At 54.8% G+C, this 27,397-nt stretch overlaps 1 protein-coding gene across 1 annotated transcript; it reads right to left on the bottom strand.

The window, feature by feature from the left end:
* Positions 1-782: 782 nt before the first annotated feature.
* Positions 783-26,862, bottom strand: RBPMS2 (RNA binding protein, mRNA processing factor 2). Its single transcript, XM_069459023.1, has 8 exons — positions 26,504-26,862; positions 10,651-10,728; positions 10,041-10,079; positions 9,200-9,262; positions 8,788-8,938; positions 8,164-8,312; positions 2,181-2,250; positions 783-1,906 (listed from the first exon to the last, which is right to left on the bottom strand). Exons 1-7 carry the CDS (start codon positions 26,588-26,590, stop codon positions 2,188-2,190), a joined length of 630 nt encoding a protein of 209 aa, XP_069315124.1. The 5' UTR covers positions 26,591-26,862; the 3' UTR covers positions 783-1,906; positions 2,181-2,187.
* Positions 26,863-27,397: the final 535 nt, after the last annotated feature.

Below are 27,397 nucleotides of genomic sequence, written 5' to 3'. Positions count from 1 at the left end.
GGGCACGGGCTGGCGGTGGGGCACAGGGCAGCTCTCCCACGACTGTGTGGAAAACGCCAACAGTGAAACCATCAGGTCAGCAGGCCAGCCCTCCAGTGAGAACTGGAAAGGATTTCAGCCACCACTTCACAGGTGGGGAAACTGAGCCCCCAAGTCACAAAAGGGAAGAATCAGGGCTGCTGCAGGAACCCTGACCCCTGGCCCAGGCCAGCCTCTGCTCCTGGCACTGCGCAGCTTCTCTGACCTTCACACCCCTTTGCTCCTGCCCCCAGCGATCAGCTGCAGCGTCAGTTGTGGTGCAGAGCCTGCAGGCTGCATCAGGTTAACTCTTTCTGGGCAAGAGCCCCGGGCCCTTCCGGCCAGCACAGCCTCCCAAGACGCACACCAAGGCCAGACACCGCCTGAGGAGCTCAACATTCCAAACCCGAGTCCTTTGCTACTAGGGGGCTTGAAAAGACCACAGGCCGTGAAGGGTTAAGCCAATGAGAGAGGGAATCTCAGTCCCCACCCTCAGAACTGCTGAAATGAGGAAGTGAAGGAATTAAGCAGAGTGGGCTGACAGCTGTAGGACCCTTGGGCAAGTCACTTCCCCTCTAGGACTTTTTCTTTTAAACTACACAGAGGGGGAGGAGGAAGAGGCTGAGTGCCAATGTGCCCTCCCCAGACACACCGGGCTGGGCCCACTTCGCTTCCTTCCCCGAAGCTCTCACCCTCTCTGGTCTGCCCGGGGAGTGGCAGTCTGCCTCCCGTGGAAGGTGGAAGCAAAGGTCTGAGCGCCGTAGTTTTGACTTTTTTTTATTTTGCATTTCATATATTATCCAGTTTCACATTCTCACAGGATCAGCAATTACAACAGCCACCTAAGTCTCCCAAGTCTGAAATGGCAAGACAGTCACAGCTGCAGCTAAAGGTAAAGCACTGATATGCTCACAAAACAAAACAAAATTGCACAATTTTTCCTTCATTTCATTTCTCTTAACTGAATGCCTGACACAAAGCCTTTTGCTGAAGAATGGAAACCCTTTTTCTTCTTCATGCCTCAAACTAAACATTAAACTCATCTGACGGGGCGAACAAGGTCTCTTTAATAATTAATGGTACACACATGAAAAATCCTTTATGATGCATAAATATTTTGTTGCACAGGATACAAAAATACTTTTCACGGTTTTGGTTGGTTTCGAGGTTTGGAAAGAACGAGGAGCGACGGCGGGCGGGCAGGGTATGCAACGGAGAGGGAAGCAAGGTGGGCAGAGAAAGGGTTTTCTCAGGATCATTGGCCCATCTGAGGAGGAAGCAGAGGACCCTGATTTGAAACGAGAAAGCAAACGTTTGCTGGGCGGTGGTGGAGCCTGGAAGTGTGTGGGGGTGGCGGGGGCGCCAGGCCCTCGGGGCAGGACCGGCCACAGGGCTCGGTGGGTGCAGGGGTGGGTGGAGAGGGACCAGGCATGATGAACCACTGATGGCCAGGACCTGTTGCTATGGTGACACTGTGGGAGAACAAACTGTACACTCACATATACACAAGTTTAAGTGTCTTAATTCATGCCAGAAAACATGCAAAATTAAACGCCTTGTTTCCTTGAGGTGGAGCTACAGAAGCAAGTTTGGGCAGGAGGTCAGGCCTTGCTGGGTCCCAGTGAGGCCCCCAAGCTGGATCTGGGTGCCCCAGCAGGAAGGTCCCCAAATCCTCCCGGGGAGCCTAGGGGAAAGGCGTTGGGGTGCAGAACAGGGCTGAGGAAGAGGAGGGAAGGGAAATAGGAAGCAGTCCACTGAGTCAGGCTTCAGATTCACAGTCTCTGGAGGGCAGCAGCTCTGCACAGGCCGCCTGGGGGCAGTGGAAGCTCAGGGCGCCTACTCAGGCACCACCATACAGATTCCAGAACCAACTCCCCGGTGACAAGACCTGGACGGAGGGGAGAGAGGTGGCCATGAGCAGAGGTGTAGGACTGGACCGACCCCAGGCCTTCCCTGCGGGAGAGGCTGCACAAGTGGGTGGCAGGTGGTCACAGGGCAGGAGGAGGAGGAAAAAGGCCAGCCGGACGCACCAGGGAACAAGCTCTGGGCTCGGCCTCGCAGTAGCAAGCGCCCAGGACTCGAGCCGAGGAAGGGACCACGGCCCTGCAGGAAGTCAGAGTCTAGGGCAGTTTTCCAGCCGGGCCTCCAGGGCCAACACTTACTGAAGAACTAACAGAACTGACGATACTTCCATCCTTGCTGGGCGGTATCAGAGGAAGGGTACCAGCGCACCTGCAAGAGAAGCCAATGTCAGGAGCCAGCTGTGCCATCCCTTCCCTCAACGGGGAGCCTGGTAAACACAGCCTGCAGTGTCCCTGCTCGAGTCCTGGTTCTGTCACTGACTGGCTGGCAGACATTGGGCCAGTTACTCACCTCTAAGCACCAGTGTCTTCATCCTGAAAATGGAAAAGCACCACCTGATCTGCCTCCTCCGAGGACAGGGGTGCAAGGGAGAGGCTATGAGGACATGTTCTTCTCCAGTAAGCCCAATCCAGGCGGGCCACGCTAGGCCACGGGGGCCTTGCAGCTGGGGGCGCCGATGCTGGCAACCTGCCCCTCGCTGGGAGAGCACGGAATTCCTAACATCAGTAGGAAGATGAACCTAATAAACTTTTGTTCGACTTCTCTGTGTCTCAGTGTCGGAAAGATGATCAAGTCACGGGTGGTTGTGAGCAGCAGAGAAACAGGATGTAAAGACCCTGAAAACCCAAGTCAGGGTGGTCTCCCAGACCGGGGTATCCTGGGTCCCTGTAGGATTCTTCAGAGAAGCCACAGAGGAGACCCAGCTGGATGCTTCCCTATGTGGACCTTTCCATCCCTCCCATTCCCCCATTACAAGCCTCTTAGGTCTGGAGGTTTGGAACCTACCAACTGAGCCCTCAGGTAGGTGAGTGGCAGCTTCGGATCATTGTCACCAGTGCCTGGCAGCTACCAAAACCCTGGCACTTGAAAGAAGGCCCCACAGAGCAGTGGCCCCAAAGCTGGATTCCCAGAGACTGGCCAAGAAAACGACGTGCACCCTCCCTGCCGTGGGCCGGTCGCCGGCAAGGCAGGCCACACTGGCTGCCAAGACCGCAGGGCCGGCCGCCGGCCCGTTGCAGGTGGCAAAGCACGTCTGCCCCGGCCTGACCCACAGCCACCTGGCAGGGCATCACAGGACATGGGGAGTGTGCAGACAGAGAGGGGGGCCCTCAGTCTCCTTAGGAAGGGGAGGACAGCACTCGAGAGCACTGTGGAAAGAGAGTAGAAGCCGGGCATGTGGACAGCTCCCTTGAGGCTGGAGCAGACAAACCCAGTTACCCACCTGGCTGCCTGGAATTTCTGCCTCCTGGGTAAACAGAGAAGATATCAAACAATGCCAGATCGATCGTCTAGGGTCTGATTGAGGCTTCTGAAGAACTTGCTCCTGTGCCCCTCCAAATCCTAGGTGTTTTGTACAGCGCAGAATTCCAGCTACCACATGCTCTCAGGAGTCGGGCAGGAAGTCAGGGCTGGCTATCCTAAGATGCCAGCACATTGGGTACCTGGCAGGACCAGTCCTAGGCCACCCAGCCAACACTAGCGTCTTCCCTGGGCTCCAAGGATGTGGCAGTGCTGTCATCAGGACACCGCTGACCCCAGGAACCACCTGAATTGAGCCCCACACCACACAGAAAGAGCCAGGAGCCTCCTCCAGCCTTTGAGCTGTCTAAACTCAGGGGCTGTATTTCCCGTCCTGCCTCCTAAACATCTGCAAGCGGTTCCTTCCCTTCCTGACTGACAGCTGTGTGGGAGGAAACTTCTCTTGCCCTTTGCCCTCTCAGCTAGAAGCCTGGCTGGACGCTAGAACTCATTCCACGAGAGGGACACACGAGGAAACCTGCAACGCTGCCACCAGGGAAGCCTGCGGCGTGGTCCCGCTCAGGGAGCCCTGACCACTGCCCTTTGCCCAGCCTCCAGCGGGGCAGCCCCACAGCAAGGAAGCAGCTGACTGGCCATGTGTCCTGCAGGGCCAGACAAGGGGAGAACTTCGGATGACAGAGTGGGAGGGACTCAGGAAGCCTCCAACTTACCCTCTTTTACTAATGGGGAAGCCGAGGCCTTGGGAGACTGCTTAAGGCCTACCCCAGCGCATCGGCTAGATCCTGTCCCACCTCTCTCCACAAGGTGCTGCGGTGGCTGCTGCCTCCAAAGCAGCAACTTTCCCTCCAGCCTGAGATGAGTCAGATGACTCCTTGGGGAGAAAGTAGAGGAAAGCTCCCACTTACGGGCTCAGGATAGCTGCACCACTGACGCAGAAGGATGCACCTAGACAGGCTGCTTTTCCATTTCCTTCGGATGCCTGGCATAGGCCCATGGCCTGGATCCTCTAGAACTGCGGTCCCCAACCCCCAGTCTGTGGCCTGGTACCGGCCCATGGCCTGTTAGGGACTGGGCCGCAGAGCTCTGCCCCCCGCCACACACCCTCATGGAAAAATTGTCCTCCATGAAACTGGTCCCTGGTGCCAAAAAGGCTGGGGACCGCTCTAGAAGGAGCATGTCTCTTCCAGGATCTCTTCTCTCTGCCCCAGCTCTGAAGAGGAGACTTCCAGGCCCAGGTGGGCAGCTGCCAGTGTCCTTTCAGGGCCTCCAGCTGTCCCCAGTGGGTAGCAGGGGCTCCTGAGAGGCCATCCCACAGGCAACAACGACCAGGCTCCAAGAGGGCTGCTCCAAGACAAAGAGGGCAGGACACAAACTTAGCCCTCTCTCAGACCTGGGGACTAATTGAGAAAGTATACTAAGAAGCAGGCAAAGGACTCAATCTACATGAGAAGAGATATGAACAGCAACAAATAGGAGAGCGTCACTCCTCAGAAAGCCAATTAAAACAATACTTAACCCAGACTGGCAAGTCTATACTTTGACCTTTTAATAGTTCTAGGAATTTATCATCAGGAAAACAAAACAGGGGAGGTGCCCAGAGAAGTGAAGACAAGGACATCCATCGCAGTATAGCCTATCAGTAGCAAAAAGTTGCATAATAAACACCCCTGACTTACCATCTACAGGCAGCTGGCCACAGCTGGACAATGGTGGACTAGCCAGGCATGCAGCATGTAGACCTATACTCACTGACATGAAAAAATGTCCTAATATTCAAGTTTTAAAAAGATTAAATAGGTACAGTAATTTTTGTAAAAGATTCATACCTATGGATTTATTCACATACCTCTGAACTACCTACTAAAGCTAAGGACTAAAAGTGGTTTTTTTTTTTTCCCTGAAGCACAAATGAGCATAAAAAGTAGTGGTTTTCTGGGGAGCAGGATGATAAGCCAAAAGGAGGAAGAAAAAACCCTGCCTGTCTTTTTTTCCATCAATGCAGACCCACAACAGCTAATGCTTACGAAGCTCTTACCACATGCCAGATGCGGGTCTAAGTAGTTTTCATAGACCAAGTTCATTGGATCCTCACAAAAACTGTATGAAGTGGATGCTATTCTCACCTCCACTGTGCAGATAAGAAAAGAGGAGCAAGGGAGTTTAGGTAAGCTTCAGGTCACCAGCAAGGGGCTAAACAAGCTTAGGGGAAAAAGAGCCGGGAAAGATGCCCATTTCCTCAGGATGAAATGGAAAATGAAATCCAGTCTGAGAGGACCCTGGGATGCAAGAAGAGACAGAATCCCTGCTTGTAGGCACCATCCTTGTGGGTTAAACCCCCTGTGCCCCTGCCATCCACTCCTGCTTTCATGCCTCACCCTCTGAAAGGGGAAGATTCTGTCAAAAGGATTAGAAGGCCGAGCAGGATGGCCTTGTGCCAAGACAGAGTGGGACCAAATGACCTCCAAGTCCCTTCCTACAGGTTTGGTCCCTGCAGCCACATGGCCATGGAGGCTGCCTGTAGTGCAGGTGCACGTGTCGGGGTAGAGAAAGGAGGTCTTGGTTTTCAGCCCCTCACTCCTTGCCCCCAGGCACAGGAAAAACTCAGTCTTTCTATTGGTCCTCTGGGTTCAGAACAATCCACTTAGGATCAACAATGTCCACTTCCTTTATTTAGAGGCTTTTAGCCTCCATCTCTGGGATAGCGCTGCTGGGAGCAAGGAGGGGACTCTTAGAAGGAAAAGAGAAAGTGTTATTCCTTGGAAAATGTTTTCATGCATATTACTGCATTTGGCCCTAATAGCTCATTTCATTTGTTCAGAAAACGGATGTCCAGAGAGTTTGAGTCGCCAGCACAGAACTGATGACTGCCTGGTCTAACCTCTTGCCATTAGTCTCCCTCCCCGCCACCCCCTAACCCCCCCCCCCAAAAAAACCCATGCCACTGTCCTTTGGAGTGGCCTCCACTCCAGTTCAGTCCCAGGAAGGCCACAAGGTAGGAACAAGGCACTTAGGAGAACAGCAGCCTCAGAGAGGACTCAAGGGGGGCCCAGACAATAATGGTATTAAATAACAATCACGATCATCTGCACTTCTATGGCACTTCCTCTGCACTACCAGGCAAACAAGGGCCCTAGGTGTAGGAACTATTATCACCATTTTACAAAGACACAGAGAGATTAAGTAAGTTGCCCAAGGTCATACAGGTGTTGCAACACAGAACCAGGACTTGGATAGCTGCAGAGCTGGGCAGGGTGGGAGAAAACTGGGAAGGAAGACATCAGGAGGGCCCAGCCCTGCAGGATGGAGGTCAGAGCCGGGCCCAGAGGGGAAGATCATGTAGCTGATTGTGGCAAAGCTGGGATCACATGTGAGGACGGGAGACCGGAACCTGTGATTCCCCTGCAGTTAGACCCACCCACTTGGCCCAGAGTAACTGCTCAGGTCCAGGACGGACAGGTTTCCTGCCCCCTGCTCTGTCCCAGCCACAGAACTCTGCAGTCAGTACCCTCCAGGGGAAGATCTTTGCCACCTGTCAGTCTTCCGACTTGTCTGGTGTTCAGCTGGGGAAAAGCACTTCGGTACAACTGAAAGTTGCTGTGGCCGGGGAGAATTCCCCTACCGGGGAAAATGCTTTGTTAGGGGAGTTGCCCCTGGATTTGAATGTCCCACCTCGGAACTGGGTGAACCCAGATGTTACTAAGTCCCTCACAGGGCCTGAACATGGATGTGCACTGCCCTCTCGGCAGGCCGCCAGACTCCTCCCATCTCTAGCTTCTGCATCCTGTGAATGCTCCCTTCCCTCCCAGGCCCCTCCTATTGGTCAGGCCAGGCCAGGTCACAACAACCTCAGTTCCCTCCCTCTCAACAGCACAGCACTGCCCGGCTGGGTTGCTCTTCCCCAGGCTCAGCTCTCTGCCTTTTGGCTGATCAGAGGCTGAGGTGGGCTTGAGGCTGCCCCTCAGCCCTGCTCCTGTGGCTGCCTGGCAGCGTCTTGTCTACATACTGAGCAGTGTGCTGTCATCGCCATTGTGAGGCATCTCCCCACCCCCCACCCACAGTGGGACGAGGCTACTCTGCTCACTCAGCAGTGAGCACCTGGGCCTGTGTTTCTGGCAGAGTCAGATCAGAGGAAACACCGGTGTGGCCAGGGGTCGGGCTCCGACCTGCCTGCCCCTCGAGCACCTGGCCTGGCCTGGAGCCCTCCTGGCCCCGCTCTAACCCTCCCTCTTCCTGCCCCAGAACAGGCTCACGGTGGACAGTGTCCAGCCTTCATGGAAACAAGAGCAGATACTCAAGGAGCTCTCCGCATGTTCCAGGTACAGTTCCAGCACTCACACAACAATTCCCAGGTCTTAACATCTAATTCTCACCACAACCCTAAGGCAGATTGTATTATTCTTCCCATTTTCCAGATCAGTAAGAATCAAGACACAGAAATCTTAAAAAGCTTGAAGTCATGAAGACAGAAAGAGGCGGAGGCAGGTGGTCTGGCTCTGGAGACCATACCCAGGTTGGGACACGAATCATGGTTCTGTCACCACAGAACACAGTCCAGTGTCTGGCCGTGAGCTCAGGGGTGGCTGAACCACAGCTGGTCTGTCCCTGCACTTGCTGCATTCTGCCTCCAAGGGGCCTGCGGCTCTTCTGCTCCCTCTCCCCTGTCAGGTCCCTGGGACCCAGGCTTCCAAACCATCAGAAAGACAACAGTTCTGCTGCAGCTCTGAGACAGCAGTGGCCCACCTGCCGGCAGGTAAAAGTCTGGCTGGCTTGGAGCCCTCGTTCTTCCCTGCCAAAGGGGCTCACCTGAGCATGGAGGGCGGCGGCGGCGGCAGTGGCAGCTGGGTAGGTGAATGCAGCGTGGGAGATGGCTGGGGTCAGCTCTGTGGTGTACAGAGGGTAGGGGGCCCAGGCCTCTGGGGACGCAGGGATCAGAGCAGCCCCCATCAGGTCATCTGTAGTGGGAGACAATGGCCTCTGTCATCAGAACACTGGTGTCCCCGTTCCAAACAGAGAAGGCAGCCCAGCACTACGGTTGAGCCATAAGCTCACACTGAGGCAAGACCCCTCCACGCCCACCCCAAGACCCTAAAACCAGGGAAGGAAGCATGGCGTGAACTTGGCCTGGCACGGTGAGCATCCCGTCTGCTTCAAGAAGCTCTCAGGTGGGCATCAGCCCATCTCACCAAGAGAAATCAGAGAAGCCTTCAGGAAGGCTGAGCAGCCTGACAGCTCAGGAGCGGCTGCAGGGGAGGAAGGAACCCTGAAGTCTGAGATGGGCAGCTGTGAATGCAGCAACAAGAAAGGGGGCAGATATGTAGGACTGAGCCCCTCAAGAAGAACCTGTCTGCTCAGTGTGAAACTCCACTAGGGCTGGTGGGCCTGGGCCAAGTCAAAGGGCAGGAGAAGGCGGCTCAGAGTGCCACTCACAGGGGTCCCGTGCGATGAAGTGTGCTCCTAGGGCGGGGTGCACGTTGCTGGGATTTGGTGTTGCCATTAGCTTGCTCTTGGCCATCTTGGTGTTGGCTTTGGCAAACTCTAGCCTCAGGGTCTGCGGGTTCTCAGGATCGAAGCGAATACCCTACACGGGAAGGAAAGAAAGAGAAAGACTTACTCTGTAGGACCCAGACTGCAGTGGGTACAGAAGGGCCCCAGAAACAAGCTTGCCAGAAAGACCTGCCCCAGCAGTGGAAATGCTGCTCGGGGCCGCATGAGTAACGGCATTTGGCACAGACGGTGCAGCCGAGGACTCTGCCCGGGGACGGCTGGGGAATAAGGTCCATCTGGACGCCCATTGCCTAAGGTCTGTGGGTCAGAGGGAGACCGTTCTCCGCCTACTCACATTCAACGCATTCTTGGCCACTTCTGCTCCTGCTCGGCTGTCAAAGATCACAAAACCAACAGGCTAGTAGGAAAAAGAGAGAACACCCTTGCATCTCTCCCAGATTCCATCTCTCCCTCCAAAACAAAACACAAGGAGCATCACCGAAGTGGAAACAGTATTTGTTCTGCTGACGAGAACAGAGAAGGAAAAAGAAAAACAACAAAAACCCTTGCCCGCACCCTCCCTAGTTCTGCCGGAGCAGCAGGTTAACATGCGCCGAGTGGAGTCTCCCTCCTTGGTAACACACTGTGGGAAGTGATGCCAACAGAGCTTTCGTCCACTGAATTAAACATCGCCCTTTCAGTAAAAGTCTTTTTAAATGCATGTAGATAATTAAGAATAAGTTCCAATGTTTTCCCTGGCAAGAAAGCAAAAGGGACACCCATGTATCAAGGGGACGGGAAGGCTTTGGGTTCAAAGAGCAGCAGGTTGAAAACTTCTCTAACTTCATTTTGCCAAGGATCAGTCTAGACGCTGAAGGGCCCCGGAGGCTGTGGGCCCTGGCCTCCTTCCGTGAGGAGTCAGAGCTCAGCTACCAGCTCCACCATTCTCAGCCACAGAGCCAGGCAGTGGCTCCCAGATTCCTACGAGCCAGACAGGGAGGACCAGGGGCTGACTGGGCTTGGACGGCTGATAAAGAGGCAGTGGGTCCCGTGGAGGCCGTTCCTCAGCCCAGGACAGCAGGGAGCCAGTCTCCGCTGCCAGATGCCTCACGATTAGGGAAGAGTTAACAGGCCGCAGTTTCAAGCTCAGCAGTCAGTCCAGGCTGGGAGGAAGAACAACCAGGGAAAGCAATTACCTGTCGTGCGGTGAGCTTGATCAGGGACCCTTCATATCCCTGTGGAGAGAGGTGGCTGTTATGGGAAGGTCAGACGCCTTTGCTGTGTTAACCCAGCACTGCCCCCATCGGCCCTACCTTTCCTCAGTGCTCCCCTGAATTACTCTCACCCTCCTCCCCCCAGGGTCAACCCACCCTGACCTCCAGCGCCCCATGTTCTCAGCCACATGGCCCAGCACGCTGGCTGGGCGTCACGAGGCAGCACTGATCATTTCATGCGTTAAACTCCCGTTTGCTCCAATCACTCGTAATCCCGGAGCACAGACCTTACAAATTTTCTCATCTGCAAACTGAAAAGGCTACACTGAATCTCAAAGATTCCTTATATGGCCACGTCTATTTAAAGAGTCTTTATTGTCTTTACAGACAAGGAAACAGGCCCAGGAGGGCTAAGCGGGTGGCAGAGGCAGCATGTGAATCAGCACGACCAGGACAGAGAGCCAGGCCCATGTGCGCAGTTTCTGATTCACTTTCCTGCATCTTCCGCTGCCCCGTCTGGGTCAGAGATTCACTCCTGTTGCTTCTCTCCAGCCCTAGGCTCTGCCCCGTGGGCAGCCAGATCCTGACTCACCTTGAATGGCCGGAAGAGCAGGTAGAGTTCTCTGGGTTTAATGTCCACAGGGAGGCCGCTGACGAACAGCGTCCGGACCTGGGGACAGAGACCACAGTGGTCAGGGCCAGGCTGGACAGGAAGGACGGGGTTGACGGCTCTCCTTTCAGGCAGACAACTGGAATCCTCCTAGAGCTTAGGGAGGAATTCAGTATTTCCTGGGCCTCCTATGGACACCGAGGCAAATGAGCAACAGTTTCACAGCACTGAGCTTTCCAAAGCCCTCCGTGTGCCTGCCTCCCTCTGGGTTCACCCTGGAGGTGTCACTCAGCAAGCATCATGCTGCTGTCACCCGCACAGACGCAGGCAAACAGAGGCAAGGGTGTACAGGTCAAGCATGATGCTTCTTCAGATGAAGGACCCCTCGGAGAATCTGAAGAAAGCTACAGTGCCTTTCCCTAAAAAAATAAAATGCACATGTAAAAATGTACATTTTTTTCAGATGAAGCCCATGGACACCTGGTTGAGAGGCTCTGTCTGGTCTTGGGGACAAGCAAGGACATAAAGGAAACCTGAGTGCTGTGCCACATCATGCCCTGGCAGGATTTTAACAGAGGGCCCAGCACTTTCTCCTCCATCTCCTCCTACACTACACGTAGGCCCTTTGATGGCAGAGAGCGTGCTATATTCTTGCCTGATGCACAGCTCCTAGCACGGTGACGTACTAACCATTTACTGAACAGGGAATGGGTAAGGAGTCAGGAGTGGAACACTTCTGCTGGGTTTTGAAGAACAAGTAAGATCCTGCCAGCTTCACGTGAGGCAGATGATGCTGTGAGTTATGAGCCTTGCCCTCACCACGGTCACAAGGTGGTGGCAAAGCCAGGTCTAAACACCGGCTGTCTATCCTGCGACTCCCGCCAAACCTGACCTCCTGAACTGCAGGTGAGGTCCAGGAGAGGGGGTCGGCAGAACCACTCACCTACTTTACTGCTGCTATTTACATGCTGCTGACGCCCGATGCCAGCCTAGATCAGCCAATAATTGTGACGGGGAGGGGAGATTTTCCATAGTTTATATCCACTAAAAACACATCTTGAAACCATGGCTTCCTGAATGAAAAATCTGAACGAGTAGAGCTTCCCTACACACTAGACTCCTGTGTGGGGCCACGTCTCATACTGCTAAGCCAAGCGCTGGTCTCAACTCACCACTGCAGATTTAAGAAAAGGTTCACGAGCCTCACTCCATCACACGGCCACTCCTGAAAGCATTTAGTTGCCCACAGCAGGTCACATCCTTCTCCAGGGGTCAAAGAACCTGCTCCACATTCTAGTGGTGGCCTGTTGAACCCAGGCAACAGCCTTTTTGAGACGATGGCTTGTATCAGGAATCTGGGGCGGTGTCAGGCAAAATCACACGCAACACACACGGAGATCTCAACAGAGCCAAGAATTTGTCAAAGGAAACCAGCCAAGATAGCTGTGGGTTACCGGTGTCACCACCCCCACCCACACAAGAACAACTCCCTCTTCTTCCCTCGTGTAATTTTTGCCAAGCACACCCAGCAGAACCTCTGGCCACTTAGGACACATCTCCCGCCTTTGGTCCGGCCTTTTTCCTCACCAGACAACATTTACCAGCGTCTGCTCCCAGGCCTGGTGTGAAGGCTCTTCACATTTCACAGCCCTTGGCAGCCCTGTGCCCCTGTATACACAAGTCATGCCCTGCTCCTGGCAGCACCTGGGAGAACCAGACAGCCGAGGCTCCAGGGTGGGCTAAACCGAGCTCCTGGACTCTAGAACGCAACAGCCCCAGCCCCCAAAGGCCCCTCTGTCCCTTGATGTAAGGGCCTTGAACTGTACATGTAAGTCCCCAAACAGAAGTGACTTGCCCAAGGTCACACAGTTGTTCTTTAAAGGCACTAGACCTGGGACGCAAAACCCAGGCCTTCCTCCTACACGTCCAGCCTGGCAGAGGAGACGCCTGCCAAGAAAGCATGGCAGGACCTGAGCACAGGGTGGCTCAGGGTCTACCCCACACCACACCCCCAAGAGGATGGGCTGGAAGAGCTGCCAGGGCCCTGCTGGGCGGGCCTAGATCAGCTCCTCCTCCCTTCTCCCTCTTCCCCCGATGGCAGGACCTGGTTTGGGTCAAAGACCCAGCGCCAGAGCAGCCCCACAGAAACCTCTGCTTCAGTTCTCCCCGGGGGCCACACATTGTACCAGGGCTAATTTTAAACCCTTCCTCAAATGGCTCCTTTCTGGCCAGACCTCCCCAGAGGCCCCTTCCACAGCAAGTTCTCAGCACAGTTTCCTGCCGGGGTGGGGATGGGGATGAGGAGAGGGGATCATTCCTTAGCCCCAGCTCAGATTCTTGCTTCCAGCCTCCCCCACAAGCCCTGCCTGATGACACTCTTCCTTGGGTTTCCATCTTTGAGGTTCTGAAGTGTCCGAAAGGTATACTCTGGCTCCCACCCTGTCCCTGGCTACCTCTCAGGAAACAAGCGGAAGTGTCAAGGCAGTTATGGACTAGGTGGTGGGTCCCTGTCTGCAGGGAGTCTGGGAAGCTAAGTCACAGCAAGTCTGACCTGAATATTCTCCATGGTTCTTACCTCTAGCAGATGATGCCCCTCCTGCCTATGTCCTTGTGTAGACAGGGAAACTGAGGCCCGAAAAGGCTCAGAAACTTGTCAAGGGCATGCAGCTTAGCTCACCAAGGAAGAAAGTCAGGTGAGACCCAGTCACCCGACTCTGCTGTCTATGAGGACGGAGAGAGTGGCAGCCGGGCAGCCGCGTTAGGCTCGTGGGCAGGTTAAGGGTTGCCACGCATCTACTCAGTGATGAGGGCAGAAAAGGGGGAAACTGGCAAACCAGGGGTGGGGGTGTGTGCATGAGCTCAACACACTGGTCAGTACACTTGGGACAAGAGGTTCCAGAGCCTGCACACCCTCCTGCTTCGGCAGGCCCACCCCAGCCCATCCATGCCAGGTCCCTGGCAAGTGCCCACAAGCTGCCCACCCAGCCCGCTGGCCTACATCCCCCCCACTCCTTAGCTAGAGGGCCCCCACCCTTCAGGACCCTCTGTTTCCTCACTCCCCTTTCCTCTCTCTGAAGTCCTCCCGGCCCCGAGGACCACCCCACCTCACACTGTTCCCTCCCGTCTGAGCTCAGCCCCTCACCTTGGCTGTGTAAAGCTTTAGAGACGGAACGTTTCCATCTTCCAAAGTGCCTGGAGTCAGGCCTCAGCATTTGGGACCTCCCCTGCCTCTACACACCTCAGTCCTTCCATGGAAGAAACTCACAGGCGGGGACCAGATGTGGCCCCGCGTGGCAGAATGACACCATAAATGGCAAAGACAACAGGCTTTAGTTAGTGACACTGGAGTTTGCTTCCCTGCTTTATGCTTGTCCTGACGAACTCGCTTCATCTTTCTGAATCTCAGTTTCATTTACCTGCACGAGGACCTCACCCCTCAGGTACCACGAACTGTTTATTTATTAAGGTTGTGCAGTGAGGCTGGGTGGGGTCCAGGTCAGACTGGAGCTGGGAATGTGGTGAGGTGTCCTTAGGTGGTCACTGGATTCTTTAGTTTTCCTCTTCCCCAGGGAGGGTAATGTCAGGGGTAGAAGGCGCCATGGAGATCAGCCAGTTCAACCCCTTCATTTTATAGATGAGGAAACTGAGGCTCAGATAAGGGCGGCAAAGCAAACTGATGGCACAGCCTGGATCCCTGAGGGATGGTGGGGACAGAGACACATGCAGTTACTTCTTCAAGGCCCAGCCAACTAGTCTCGTGTCTCAGGTGGGCCTTGGGGACCACTCCTCCAATGCCACTTTCTGGTGCCAGACTCAGGGTAACAGGACCTGCCACTCAGGAAAGAGGCTGGATGCAGACAAGGATTCAGGCACCAACAGCTGGCTGATGCCAAGAAGGGAAGAACAACCAAAGAACCCATGTCCTGCCTATCCCACAAGTTTATTACAAGAATTCAACACAAAAAAAATGTTTTAAAGCATTTGAAGAAAGCCTAAGGGGTGATTCACACAATCCCCAGGCTGTCAGAAGGCACCAAACTCATTTACTTGGGCCCTTCCCCTTCCACACTCTCACGCCTGCTGCAGAAGTGTCCACGCACCCCAAGGGATTATCTCCCTCCCGTCCTAAAATGTGAAGCGCATCTTCATGGCAAGTAACAGCAAATGGTGCTAGGACCACGGTCATGTCCTCTGCACAGTTGGAAGAAGTTTGTAGTTGGTGGAGCGGGGAGTTGGGGGAGAAGTGGGGAATGGATGGAGGATCCTCAGAACTCAAAGAAGATGCAAGTTGAGAACTACTCTGCTGCTGGGACCAGCTGGACGCACCGAGTTCAACATGGACAAGGAACTTGGCCACGGTTGTGACCCCATACAGAACATCAGACATGGCTGTGTGGCCCTTACAAAGGTCAGGAACAGACCCGGCCTTGCTAGGGGTCCCGGCCAGTGCCACGCCTGCCTAGGGGAACTGACCAGCTCTTGGCACAACTGCGCCCCTGCCCAGCAAGGCTCTGGGGGCTCTCTCTTCTTAGGCAAGTCCTGCTGCCTGTCTTCCCTCTAGAGTCACGGGCGGGGGGAGGTGACAGAGGGGTCCAGCCCCCTTCTGCCAAGTCCACCCCACAGGTATCACGTGCTGGCAGGCTTCCTGGGCTTGTTAGGTCTTGGTGGCCAATTGTTTGTAAGCCTGACTCCCTCAGGGAGAAAGCTGTGTGTTCTTGGGCTCTTTCCTCCTGCCAGTGCTGGACCTAGAGTGCCTGGGGGCTCCCAACCACCTCTTGACCCCTCTACCTCCTCTGTCTCCCCTCAGTCTCACTCCCAGTGCCAGGGTCATAAATCAGCACTAGGGGTGCAGGGAGGGGAGTGCCCCTCTGGGTAAGGGCAGGTTACAATGTTGAATCCCACCATGGCAGAGGACCTGGTTCCCGAGGCCACCCAGCCCTCTCCTTCGAGAGGGTGTCAGCTACAAGCCAACATCCGGGTTTTCCTTCTTCCTCCACAGCCCTCTCCAGCCCAGAGGTAAGGGGTCCCTTTTTAGACAGAAGAGAAGTAGGAAGAAGGGGGTCTGATAAACCCATTCACATCTGCGAGTCAGTGATATTCTTCCTTCAGACAAATTGACATTTGTTTAAAGATTTTTCAGAAAAAATTAAACTAAAGCCTCCAGGAGCAAGGTGACAGTGATACCCAAGATATCAGCCTAACGGCACAAATTCAGGCTTGTGTGGGAAAGGCTTCCTTCCAGGCAGGACTCAGCCTCCTCCTGTCAGCCAAGGCAGATACCTCTGTTGGCCCTGGACATCCCCATGGACAGACCTGTCATTTAGCTGCCCCCAAGGAAGGCCACTGCCCTGGACAGCGGCTGCTCAGGTATCCCTCCTCCCAGGGGCACATACAGGGCCCACCTCATACGGGGGTCCTGCAGGAATGGGGGATGGGGCTGGCGGGGGACATGGGGGTGCTCTACACAAAGGGAAGCCACTGAGCAAGGCCTTCATGAGGAAGGGGACTGGGACGCAGGGTCGGCCATGAGCCACGGCTATGGGGCCTTCCCTGCCAGTGAAAAGGACCCCATACTCGCTCAGAGACGTGGCTGGGGCCTAGATACTCACCAGGTGAGGGAGGGGAGGGACAGACCCAATGTTGAGGGCTCCAACTCTCCCCAACCTTGCTGACACAAAAGACCTCCTTTGTACCAGGTATTAAACACTCAATTTCTCAAACATGGCTAAGAGGGCAGGCTCCATTAGTGCTGGCTTCTATTAGAGATGGAAAAGGTGAACACTGTTTTCAAAACCAGTGGCATGCCCAGGGATATAAATTCTCACCCTTTGACTCTGGAGGGCGATTACAGCCTTCATCAAACCCCTGCCCTGGAATCACCAAGACAGGACCCTGGACTCCAGGGACCGCCAGCCAGAGGACAAACCCTTCTCCAACAGGGATGCTGAGGCCGGAAATTGTCAGGGCCACTCCCCACTCTTCCCCACCCCCAGGCGACCCACCAGGCAATAGTCTCCCCTCAAGGCAGACTCTGGGCTTTGGTAAATCCCTGCCTCACAAAGGTTGAGACTTTCCACACCCAGGAAAATTTACTCCAGGCAATAGAATATCCTACACAAGAAAGAAAATGATTTTTGAAAACCGATCATTTGCAGCAATCCTCTGGCATCTCTAAAAGTTAGGATTCAATCTAGAAAGGAGGAACTGTTTCAAGCGTCCACTCCATCAAAACGTTCAAGTAATGCACTTGCTTGGGACGCCGCCTACTCGCTGCTTACTGGGAGAGCTCCCGGTGTCATCTGGATGGAAAACACTACTTTGGGAAGGGGGTGGGGAGAGGAGGGAAATCCAAAAAGGGAAAAACAAGCCTCTTATAAGCCCCTCCCACATCCTTCCCCAACTCCCAGCCCTCAGCAGCAACCCAAATACAGAATATTTGAGCTGGAAGAACCTTATTTTTAGATGAGGAAACCAGGACCCAGGGGTCTAGTGAGTTGCTTGCAGTCTCCAAGCAGGTCAGAAGCAGCCCCAGTGCCCCAGGCTCATGAGTAAATGGGCTCTTGCAGAATTTGATCTCACACCGACTCACTCAGACCCAGTGTGGCCAGCCTGAGGTGCCCAGGAACAAGCGGCCTTCAGCTGTTGGGCAGAAATGGCAGACATAGAACCCTGCACAAGGCTGGGGTGGGCTCGGGGGAAATCCCACTGGATGATGCCGTGATGAGTCCTGAACAGTTAGTCAGAGAGGTCAAAGGAAAGCCCACCAGACTGCCAACGCCCAGCAGCTGAGCAGCCTGTGCCCGCTGACTATGGGGACGTGGGGCGGCTGGAGCAGGGCCCCGGCCACCCCCACCAGCCCAGACCTCGGGGGTTTATGAGCTGCAGCCTACATCATATAAAGTTTACGGCTTTATTGTTATAAAGATACTGAATGTGTTTTTGTTTTTTTTAAATTTGTGTCAGTCGTCATCATACCCAGATCTGATCTGGCTCCCCCAAGGGAAAGAGACCCCACTGAGAACCAAGACACTCAGAAAACACCTGCTGACCAGACGTGGACACACAAGCAAAAGAGCCTCGAACAATGGTCAGGAAGCCTGGGTTGAAGTCCCAGCCCTGTCACCGGCCATGGCAGGTGGCTTCCTGGCCTTCCCTCCTCAGCCTCAGCCATAAAGAGGCGGGAGGGCTAGTCTCGGGGTCCTTCACACTCCAACATTCTCGCATGCCAGACTCTAAGGATAAGACTCGGGCACTGTCCTCCATCTGCTCAGAGCTTCCATGCTTCCTTCTGCCCACAAGAAGGCAGAGGAAGTGGTGAAGAAGGGGACAGAGAAGAGAGGGGAGAACAGGAAGTCAAAAGCCAGCTCCTGGGGCCCTAGGCCTAGCTGGGCCTGGGAATTTGAGGGGGTCTCTGCCGGGCCAGTGCCAGGGTGGCCGAGCAGAAACCTCAGGGCAGCCACCCCTCGGCGTGGTCTTGGTTGCCAGGTTTTTCACCTTGTTGTGTGTGTGTGTCTGTGTATGTGTGGGACGGGGGGTATTCCTGCCTGGGTCCTGTGCTTGGGCTTGGCACCAGCCGGCTACTCACCCCTCCCGGGGAAAAGCAGGCCCTCTGAGTGGGGCCACTTGACGCGAGGTGGATGGAATGTGGCGACATGGCCTGCAGACCCGGGACTTATAAGGCGCTGAACAAGGACACGGGGAAAGAGAGCAAGCAGCACGCAGCCAGACAGGGGATGTGAACCTAGACGCACGCTCCCAGAGCCCCATGTGCTCTCAGGACATGCTTCCCATGCTTCCGGCAAGGAGCTCAGGGGCTGCTCAGCTACCCGGGCTAGGACACAGCCCAGATTCCCTTCCAGGCAGCTCCCACCTAGCCTGACCCCAGAGCTTACCAACGTCAAAGCCTGACCCAGTGTGGAGAAGTCCGAGACTCAGGGTGGGTTCTAGTGCTTTGCCTACCCCTGCTAACTCCAGCCCCAAATCACACGTTATCAGGGCTTGGCTGCAATTTGAAGTTTCATCCCTTTACACAAACCACTGGCATGTGAGGCTGACAGTTCTTTGATGTAACAGGTAGAACAGGAATGGGGTCCCATTTTACAGATGAAGAAACCAGCTCAGGTATCAGGTGCCTGGCTGGCTAATGGCAAAGCTGGGTGTCAAGTCCAAGTTGCCTGGAAAGTCTGGGGCTCTTGCCATAGACTACAATGTGTCCTGGAGTCCCAACTATGTGTAGGGGTAGGGGGAACCAAGCTGGGGTAATAAAAGGTTCCCTAAGGGAGGGGCAGGGCTGAGCATATATAAAGTGCTAAATAAGAAAGCTTCAGACTTCATTCTCCAAGCTACTTCTAAGCCCCAGGAACAGAAGGCTCAATGCCTTGGGAATACACTTGGTCAAAGCCTGCAGTGTGCACTGACCTACACCTCATCCAGGGAACCAGACCAAACAGAGCATGAGCCTGCTATGCAGGCTGGTTGAGGTGGGGGCAGGGCCTGCTTTCCACCTGGCTCCAGACAGAGCCAGGAGCCAGGACTTGGCCTTCAGAGGCAAGGCTCACTGGGCCCCGCAGTATGGAGGCCTCCCAGGTCCACCCTCCTCCCCTAACCCTTCTGGTGCTATGCAGTCAGCTAATGGCTAACACAGATCTATTGCCTGCCTGAGTGCACAGCAAGCTGCAGTTGCCACCACTGCCACACTACACCCCACAGAAGGGACTAGATTCAAGGCACTGGGCTAGGGGATTCCTACACCCCTCTCCCCAGCTCCTAAATCAACACCTGCAACCTTTAAACCACGTGAGGCCATGCCAACATGCAGCATGGAGCCCACCGCCCCTGTCTTGTCACTTGACCAGGGCAGATGATGCGTGACTAGAGAGATGTTTCCTAATGTAATGCTTCTGTGGGAAGAGGGTTTCTGTTCAGGGGTGGAAGCTGCTTCTGAGACCTGTATTCTGGTTTGGAGCTCCCCTGTCCCAAACACAGTAGGATCCTTCCATCCCAAGCTGCGCCTGGACATGGCCACAACTACACATCAATAACAGGGACAAGTCTAGGCAAAAGCTGGAGGGCACACAGAGCCTTCATAGCAACAGAGATTCTCAGAAATGGTCTCAGGTCCTATTCCAGTATCCTCTCCCCACCTCCAGTAAAAGCACAAGACCCATTTGTGGAGAGGGAGGTTGGCCAACCACAAAGAGGGACTAAGGACTCCAGACCTATACCATGGCCTGGTCCAGGTCAGGTCCATGCCCCTTCTCCCTGGGGGTCCAATGCAGCCTTGACGGCTTGTGACAGCCAAGAACCTCTGCCCAATTGGCCATGGGTGACCGATGGCCAAGCCAGATGGACGTGGGCAAACCCTCTTACCACATCCAGCATCTGCTGCATTCCAGAAGCCTCCAGCACTGATGGAGTCACCAGTGGACTCTTCAGGAAGGGAGGGCTCCATGATCCTGCCACCTGTCTAGCCTTGGCACATCTCAGAGGTAACCGTATTCTTTCCGCCCAAGGTGGAAAGTGGGAAGAAGCAGAAAGCAAGAAGACCATGATGGTCCCTGTATAGGCAGTGGATGGGGTCCTGGCACATGAAGACTTGTGAGCTGTCCACAGATCCTACCGCATAGCAGTATGGTTTCTGAAGTGTAGGCAACAGGCTCTGCTCCACTGTCCCATGGCTTCGCCAGGGGCATGAGGACCCCTCTGGGGCAGCCATGGTCAGGAGGTGACTGAGTAACTGACACAGCAGCAGATGTCGCCGCTGCCCATAATCGATGCCAGAGTAGAGGCTAACGGCCACTGAACCATGCCAGCTGTGGTTCAGCTCTGGGTAACCTTGGACCAGGAGCTCAGCACTCAGGGCAGGTGGGGCCAACTCCTCCTCTACCTCTCAGGACTGTGTTGAGGCCCATTGGGATAAACAGGTTGGGAGCAGGAGAGCAAAGCAAAGGCCCAGCGTCTGCAGTTCATGGCTTCCTGTCCTTACAGCGCTGCCAGCCCCACCCAGGAAATGGGGACGAGAGGAAGCCAGCACGTCCAAACGCTGAGTGGGATTTAGAAGCTGGTTCTCTCTGGAGCGAAGTAGCTGGGCTGCCCATATCGGGGAAGAAGGGGACAAGGAGACCCAAGAGAACGGTCCCCCAGAATGACAGGCATGACTTTAGAGCAGGTGCCATTTCTTTAGTTGAGATGCCCAAAGCAGTGGGCAGTGAGAGCGATGTGAAAGCAGTCAGCCCTAGGGGCAGACAATAAGGGGGTAATGCCGTTTGTAGAGCATTTAAAATAAAACTAGCTCAGTTTGGTTTTAATTATCCCCATGTGATGGCAATTCTAAGTAGAATCTGTGATAAAATGCTCCTCCTGGTAAAGGCTGACAGCTCCCATCACCTAGACTTGGGATGTCTCTAACCCAAGGGAAACGAGGATGGATTCAGTCTCTGGGCTTCTACTTGGGACCCTGGCATCACTCAAAGCTCAGCCCTCAAAAACTAATTACAGACACCTTTTCTGCCCCCCACCCCCAAGTCTCACCAAAAACTCCAATACAAAACCACAATACTATCTGCTGAAGAGCAAACTCAGCATTCAAATCGCAACCTCCCCACTTAATAGCTACATGAAAGTTACCTAGCATCTTTGTGCCTCGGTTTCCTCATTTGTAAAATGGTGATAATAACATAAGTACTTCATAGTGCTATTGTGAAGGTTAAATTAAGAGTTAAAATGGGCCAGGTGCTCATGCCTGTAATCTCAGCACTGTGGGAGGCTGAGGCGGGAGGATTGCTGCCTGAGCAAGAGCTAGACCCCGTCTCTACTAAAAATAGAAAAATTAGCTGGGCACGGTGGTACATGCCTGTAGTCCCAGATATTCGGGAGGCTGAGGCAGGAAGATCGCTCCAGCCCAGGAGTTTGAGGCTGCAATGGGCTACAATGATGTCACTCCACTCCAGGTGGGAAGACAGAGCAAGACTTTGTCTCAAAAAAAAAAAAAAAAAAAAAGTTAAAATGGTAAAGTGCTTAGAACAATGCCCACTACAAATACTACATGCAGTTTACTATTATTAGTACAGCCTCTCCACTAGATTATTTAAGCAGAGGAAACACATCTTCAACAACCCCTAGGGAGGAGGGGAACCTGACCTCCTTCCAGAATCTTCCTGGATCTACCTGTCTGGGCCCTGCTTCTAGGTAAGACCCCAGAAGCACAGAAGCCTCTCTTCCCTCATACTCAAAGCCTGCAGACAGAGCATTAAGATGTCCAGATTCTTTCAAATGCTTTTGATGTCAAATAAAAGAAAAAGAGAAGTGCCCAGGTCACACACTGGATCCCAGAATTCCATTATACTCATCTAGAGTGCCTACCCTGGCCTTTTCCACCCCCACATCTCAGGAAGAGCTGACCGCTAACCTCTCAGTGGTCCCAGGGACCTGGTTGTTTCCTGACATCCCTCTGAGGACACACGATGAACCCTAGGGACAAGGCCTGTAGGGAGCTGTCTTGTCATAGCCCACTGGGGTTGGGTGGAGGGCAGCAAGGGGCCGAGCCTTTCAGGTCAAACTGTAGCCCCCTTAGCTGCCATTAACCCTGCCTTTCTATAGCTTATCATTAGTCTGGCAAAAATTTAATTCTTAGAAACTTATGGCCCCAAATCAATAATCTACGCTTCCCCTCCCAGGGCTATCCCCCAATTTAAAAACTTAGGCTGGGTGCAGTGGCTCAGGCTGGGCATGGTGGCTCACACCTATAATTCCAGCACTCCGGGAGGCCAAGGCAAGAGGATCACTTGAGGTCAGGAGTTTGAGACCAACCTGAGCAACACAGCAAGACTCTGTCCTTACAAAAAACAGAAAAATTATGTGCACCTGTAGTCGCAGCTACTCTGAAGCCTTGCTTGAGCTCAGGAATTTGAGGCTACAGTGAGCTATGACTGAGCCGCTGTACTCCAGCATGGGCTACAAAGCAAGACTCTGTGTCCAAAAAAAAAAAAAAAAAAAAAAGTTACTATAACTTAATGCCCAAACTTATCAAATTGTATACATTAAATATGTACAGCTTTATACACGTCAATCATACCTCAAAAAAGTGATTTCAAAAAATTACTGTAACTTAGTATTATTACCTTATACAGTCATCCCTTGGTATCCAGTGGGGACTGGTTCCAGGATCCCCCAATATCAAAATCCAGGGATGCTCAAGTCCCTGATATCAAATGGCATGGTATTTGCATATAACCTACAAACATCCTCCCACATAGTTTAAATCATCTCTAGGTTACCTATAATACTAAATACAATGTAAATGCTATGTAAATAGTTGTTACACTATTTTTTAATTTATATTATTTATTTTCACTTTACAATATATTTGATCCACAGTTGGTTGAATCTACTGATGTAGAACCCACGGGTATGGAGGGCCTACTGCATTATAAAAGTAAGGCCTCCATTTTCAAAATAAAAAACCACATTTAGGGCCGGGTGCGGTGGCTCACGCCTGTAATCCTAGCACTCTGGGAGGCCGAGGTGGGTGGATCACTCAAGGTCAGGAGTTCGAGACCAGCCTGAGCAAGAGCGAGACCCCGTCTCTACTAAAAATAGAAAGAAATTATCTGGCCAACTAAAATACATATATAGAAAAAATTAGCCAGGCATGGTGGCGCATGCCTGTAGTCCCAGCTACTTGGGAGGCTGAGGCAGTAGGATTGCTTAAGCCCAGGAATTTGAGTTTGCTGTGAGCTAGGCTGACGCCACGGCACTCACTCTAGCCCGGGCAACAAAGCGAGACTGTCTCCAAAAAAAAAAAAAACAAAACAAAAACACCACATTTACCCCTCCCCAGAGATACTGTAACTAGGCATCCCTCCAGAATCACTCAGACAGGACATGCTTGGGGCTGGGGTTCAACGGCTCAAGCCTGCCACAGCAGGTCCACATATCATGCTGTATTACCTCACCTGGTTGCTCTAGCTCTGGCCAAGACTCACCTGGGGGACAGTAGAGTCTCCAGATTGAAAGGCACACTCAGCTCCTCTCCTTTATTCCCTGCTTTCAAAGGGTATCAAAACTTTGAACATATCTCCTTCTCAAGTGGCAGAAAAATGCCATTTTCTCCCTAACCCCACGTGATCTCAGGCTGTTGTCACGTGGCCCCCAATATCGCTACAACATGGCAAATGCCTGGTAGTTACCCAAACAGGCCATGTGGTTCCACAAATCCCCCCCCACACACACTTTTATACATGCTATTCGCTCTTCTTGGAATGCCCTGTCCACCCCCTGAAGTCTAACTACCTCCTACTCACCCACATCTCAGAGAAGGCTGACCGGTAACCTCTCAGTGGCACCATAGTACCACGTGCTGATATCCCCGTATTTTATCTACCATTGCATTTAACATACCACCACTTTCTGGCAAGTTCTTCTCACCTTCTAGGCTGAGACCTTTTTACCTGTATCCCTACCCTATCCCACCCCTGTCCAGAAAAGGAACCTAATGCATATATGGATAAAACCCATGGGTAAGGTGGGCAAGCAGGAAGAGTCAAGGCTATACAAAACAGTTAAGACAAGCAGCCTCATTGATAACCCCCAGCACCATGAAAATACACTTCCTCTCCAGCAAACTAGCACCTTTAGAAATTGAGGAATTATGGTGGACAGGAGGGTTCTTCGGTTTTCTAGGCTTGCTCTAGCTAATCTCCAATAGTCCATTGGGAAGCGCCAACCTGGGTTAGCAATGGAAGTAAACCACCAGCCATGCAGATTCTCCAGATGGTGGCTCCTAGGGGTTGCAGAACTGACTGCCTAGGGGGCACTGTAACTAAAGGGAAGGAGTCCAATTCCAGCTCAAAGCACCAATTCACAACAGAGCCCCCAGCAGAGGAGCTCTCAGCCCACTATTCAGAAGGCTGGTGGTGGTGGCGGCGGCGGCAGCTGTGCCTGCCCTTACCAGACCAGAGCAGACAGACACGGAGCTCCAGGAGACCCCCAGGGGCCTTAGGTTTGGACCTCAGCTAAAAGTGAGCCCATGCCCCTGTGCAAGTACCAGTCACATTGACTCTGAACCACCACAGGACTGCAGCCCATCTCAACCCCCAAGAAAGAACAGCAGGAATTCCACTGTTTGAAGATACTGTCCTCTCTCCCAGAAAAGGTACTTAGGGTGGTCAAAACCTTAAATGCTTTTTTCAAGACTAGCCTAGCCACAGGGCTCACCTTTCCCAGCTGACAGCAGTGAGTCTGAGGGTCAGCCCAGCTCCAGACTCTCAGGCAGTGTGAAGTCAACCCTTTAGTAAAAGTTGGGTCCTCACACAGCTTCACAGGAGACAGTGCCCTCCCCCAATTTCAGCCCACAGAAGGTCCCGCAGATACTCCACATAACAGCAACCCTGTCACTCTCCCATAACTGACAGGGCAGGTTCTGAACAACCAGGTAGAGCCAAGATGGGGTTAAGGTCCCCAAAGCCAAGGGCCTGTGGGCATCAAGAACCAAGAAGGACAAGGCCTTCGGGGGCCAAAACAACCTCACCACCCTCCAGCGACAAGAGGACAGATGTCGGCCCTCCCTTGCAACCCTTCAGTGTTGTATATTCTTCCCTTCCCCCTAAAAGCAGGGATCCAGACCTAGATTCTCAAGATGTCGTGCCATCGGTGTACCACAGCGGCGGCGGCAGGTCTCTGCATTGCCAAGAGTGGGAGCTGGCAGCGCTGAGCCCTGCCCAGCAGTGGGCCATCACCATCATTCTGCATCAACCCCACAGCACAAGGGAGGGAGCAACACCAGCCCCCACCAGGGGCTCTGCGGTTTCTCCCCCAGACCAAGGGGAAGGACGCTCATGGTGGATAACTGGCCCTTGGTTTCCTGGGCAAAAGCATAACAGGACTGCACAGGAAGGGTCTCTCAGCCCTGGAGTGACACAGCAGAGGCCAGGGGCCCTGCGAAGCTGTCCCTTTTCACACCAGTTGTCCTCTCTGCCAGCCTATCTCCGAGTCTATTCGCTGATAGCTTCAAGGGTTTTATCCACTACCCCATCCCACACACGCATCCTCCTCACTGTCCCATTAACCGCCCAGCTGCTGGTGATTCCATGAAGCCGCCTCACACTCCCTCCCTTTAGCTTATGATCCGCCTCTCCTTGCAGGATCCCATCCCGGCCAGCTCTGGGGTCCTGGCTCGGCTGCCAGGGCAAACCCAGAGGAGGAAGAGGAGGAACTGAGCGTCTTTAGTCATCTTTTTCCCAAGTCTAATTAAATTGCCGGCTCACCTCTGCCAAAGCCCAGGTTCTGGGATTCTGGAGAAGGCCCGCCCACCCCCCTCGACTACAGCTCTAGTGAACTAAGGTGCCGGGCGGCCGGCCCAGGCCTCCAAGGTCACCGGGAGGGGTCAGGGTGGAAAGGGCAAGGGAGTGAGGGTGCCGCCCGCAGGCCGTGCTAATCCCGCTCAGCTCCGTCCAGCCGAGGCGGGGTCCCGGCCACGCGGGAGGTGCGCCTCGGAGGAGGGCAGCGAGGCGGGTCCCGGGTGGGGAGCGAGGGACGCGCTGGCTGCAGGCGTGGGACGGATGCGGCGTCGCTCGCCCACTGCGGGGACGCCCGGACGGCTGCCGGCGCGCCCCGCGCCCGGGAGGGCGGGGAGACAATGCCCGCCCGGCGGGGCAGTCCAGGCCGCACGCCCCGCCGGCCGGACACGGGCGACTCCTCCCCGGGCGACGGGCAGCGGCGGGAAGGCGCCGGGAGCGATGGCCGGACTGACCCAAGCGGCGCGGGAGGCCTCGCTCGCTTCTCCCACGCCCACCTCCGCGTGCACTTCACCCGGCAAGCCCGGGGGCCACGAACCCACCTCCTCCTCCAGGGCGCCGCCAGAGCCCGTGCCGGTGCCCGTGCCCGTGCTGGTGCTGTGCTCGCCGTCCGGCTTCAGGTTGCTCATGGTGCGGGGGAGGGGGTAGCAGGGGAAGGGAACGCGGAGGGCGAGGAGGTGGGAAGGGGCGCGGTGAGCGGTGGTGCGCTCCGGGGGTGCGGGGCGGGTGGCGGTGGGGGCCCGCGGGGCGGTGAGAGGGGCGGCCGCCGCGTCGGGCTGGGGTCACATCAAGTTTGGCGGGTGCAGGAGGTGGGGAGGGGGTGCGGCGGGGGAGGCACTGGGAACCGGAGCCGAGCCGGAGCGGCCGCCACCTCCGCCTTTTCACTGCGACCGGCTAGTGCGCCCGCGGCGGCGGCGGCGGCGGCGGCGGCGGCGGCGGCGGGGGGCGGGCGCCGGGGGAGGGGGCGGGCGCCGGAACCGGCCTCAGCTGGGGCCCGGCCAGCCCCCCTCGCCCGTCCCCCTCGCGGTCTCCGGGGGAACGCGCAGCCAATCCACGCCGCCCACTGCGGGCTCGCCCCGGCCGGCCGCGCCGCGCCGGCCTCCGCCTGGGCCTTTCCCCTCGCCTTTGGGCAGCTCTCTCCCTCTCTTTTCCCCACTCCCTTCTCCACGACAAGTTTTTAAACTCTGATAAACTCGCCCAGCGAACTTTCTTAAAGGGGCCGCGCGCCGTCCCAGCCCCCCCGCCGGGGGTGGAGCGGGCTGCCAGCACCCCGCGCCCGCGATCCCTCGGCATCCCCGCCCTGGCGTCCCGCGAGGGGCGCTCCTAGCAGGGCTCCCGGGTTGTCGCTTCCCCTTGGATCCTCATCTGGGGCTTTGGGGTGCCCGGCGCATTCTTTTCACCCCCAAATTCAGTCGCCCAGTCCGGGTCCGCTCTCC

This window comes from Eulemur rufifrons, chromosome 2 (genome assembly GCF_041146395.1).
Source record: "Eulemur rufifrons isolate Redbay chromosome 2, OSU_ERuf_1, whole genome shotgun sequence".
Taxonomy (NCBI): Eukaryota; Metazoa; Chordata; class Mammalia; order Primates; family Lemuridae; genus Eulemur; species Eulemur rufifrons.
This window is presented reverse-complemented; position numbering and strand designations above follow the sequence as displayed.

What these genes read in the sequence shown, in the direction of transcription:
- RBPMS2 (XM_069459023.1), bottom strand. Translation starts at nt 26,590, where the DNA reads ATGAGCAACCTGAAGCCGGACGGCGAGCACAGCACCAGCACGGGCACG. An exon ending in GCGGCGCCCTGGAGGAGGAG is followed by an intron (nt 10,729 to 26,503) that starts GTGGGTTCGTGG and finishes CTCTGTCCCCAG; the next exon opens with GTCCGGACGCTGTTCGTCAG. An exon ending in CCGCCGCCCTCCATGCTCAG is followed by an intron (nt 2,251 to 8,163) that starts GTGAGCCCCTTT and finishes CTTCTCTTGCAG; the next exon opens with GTGCGCTGGTACCCTTCCTC.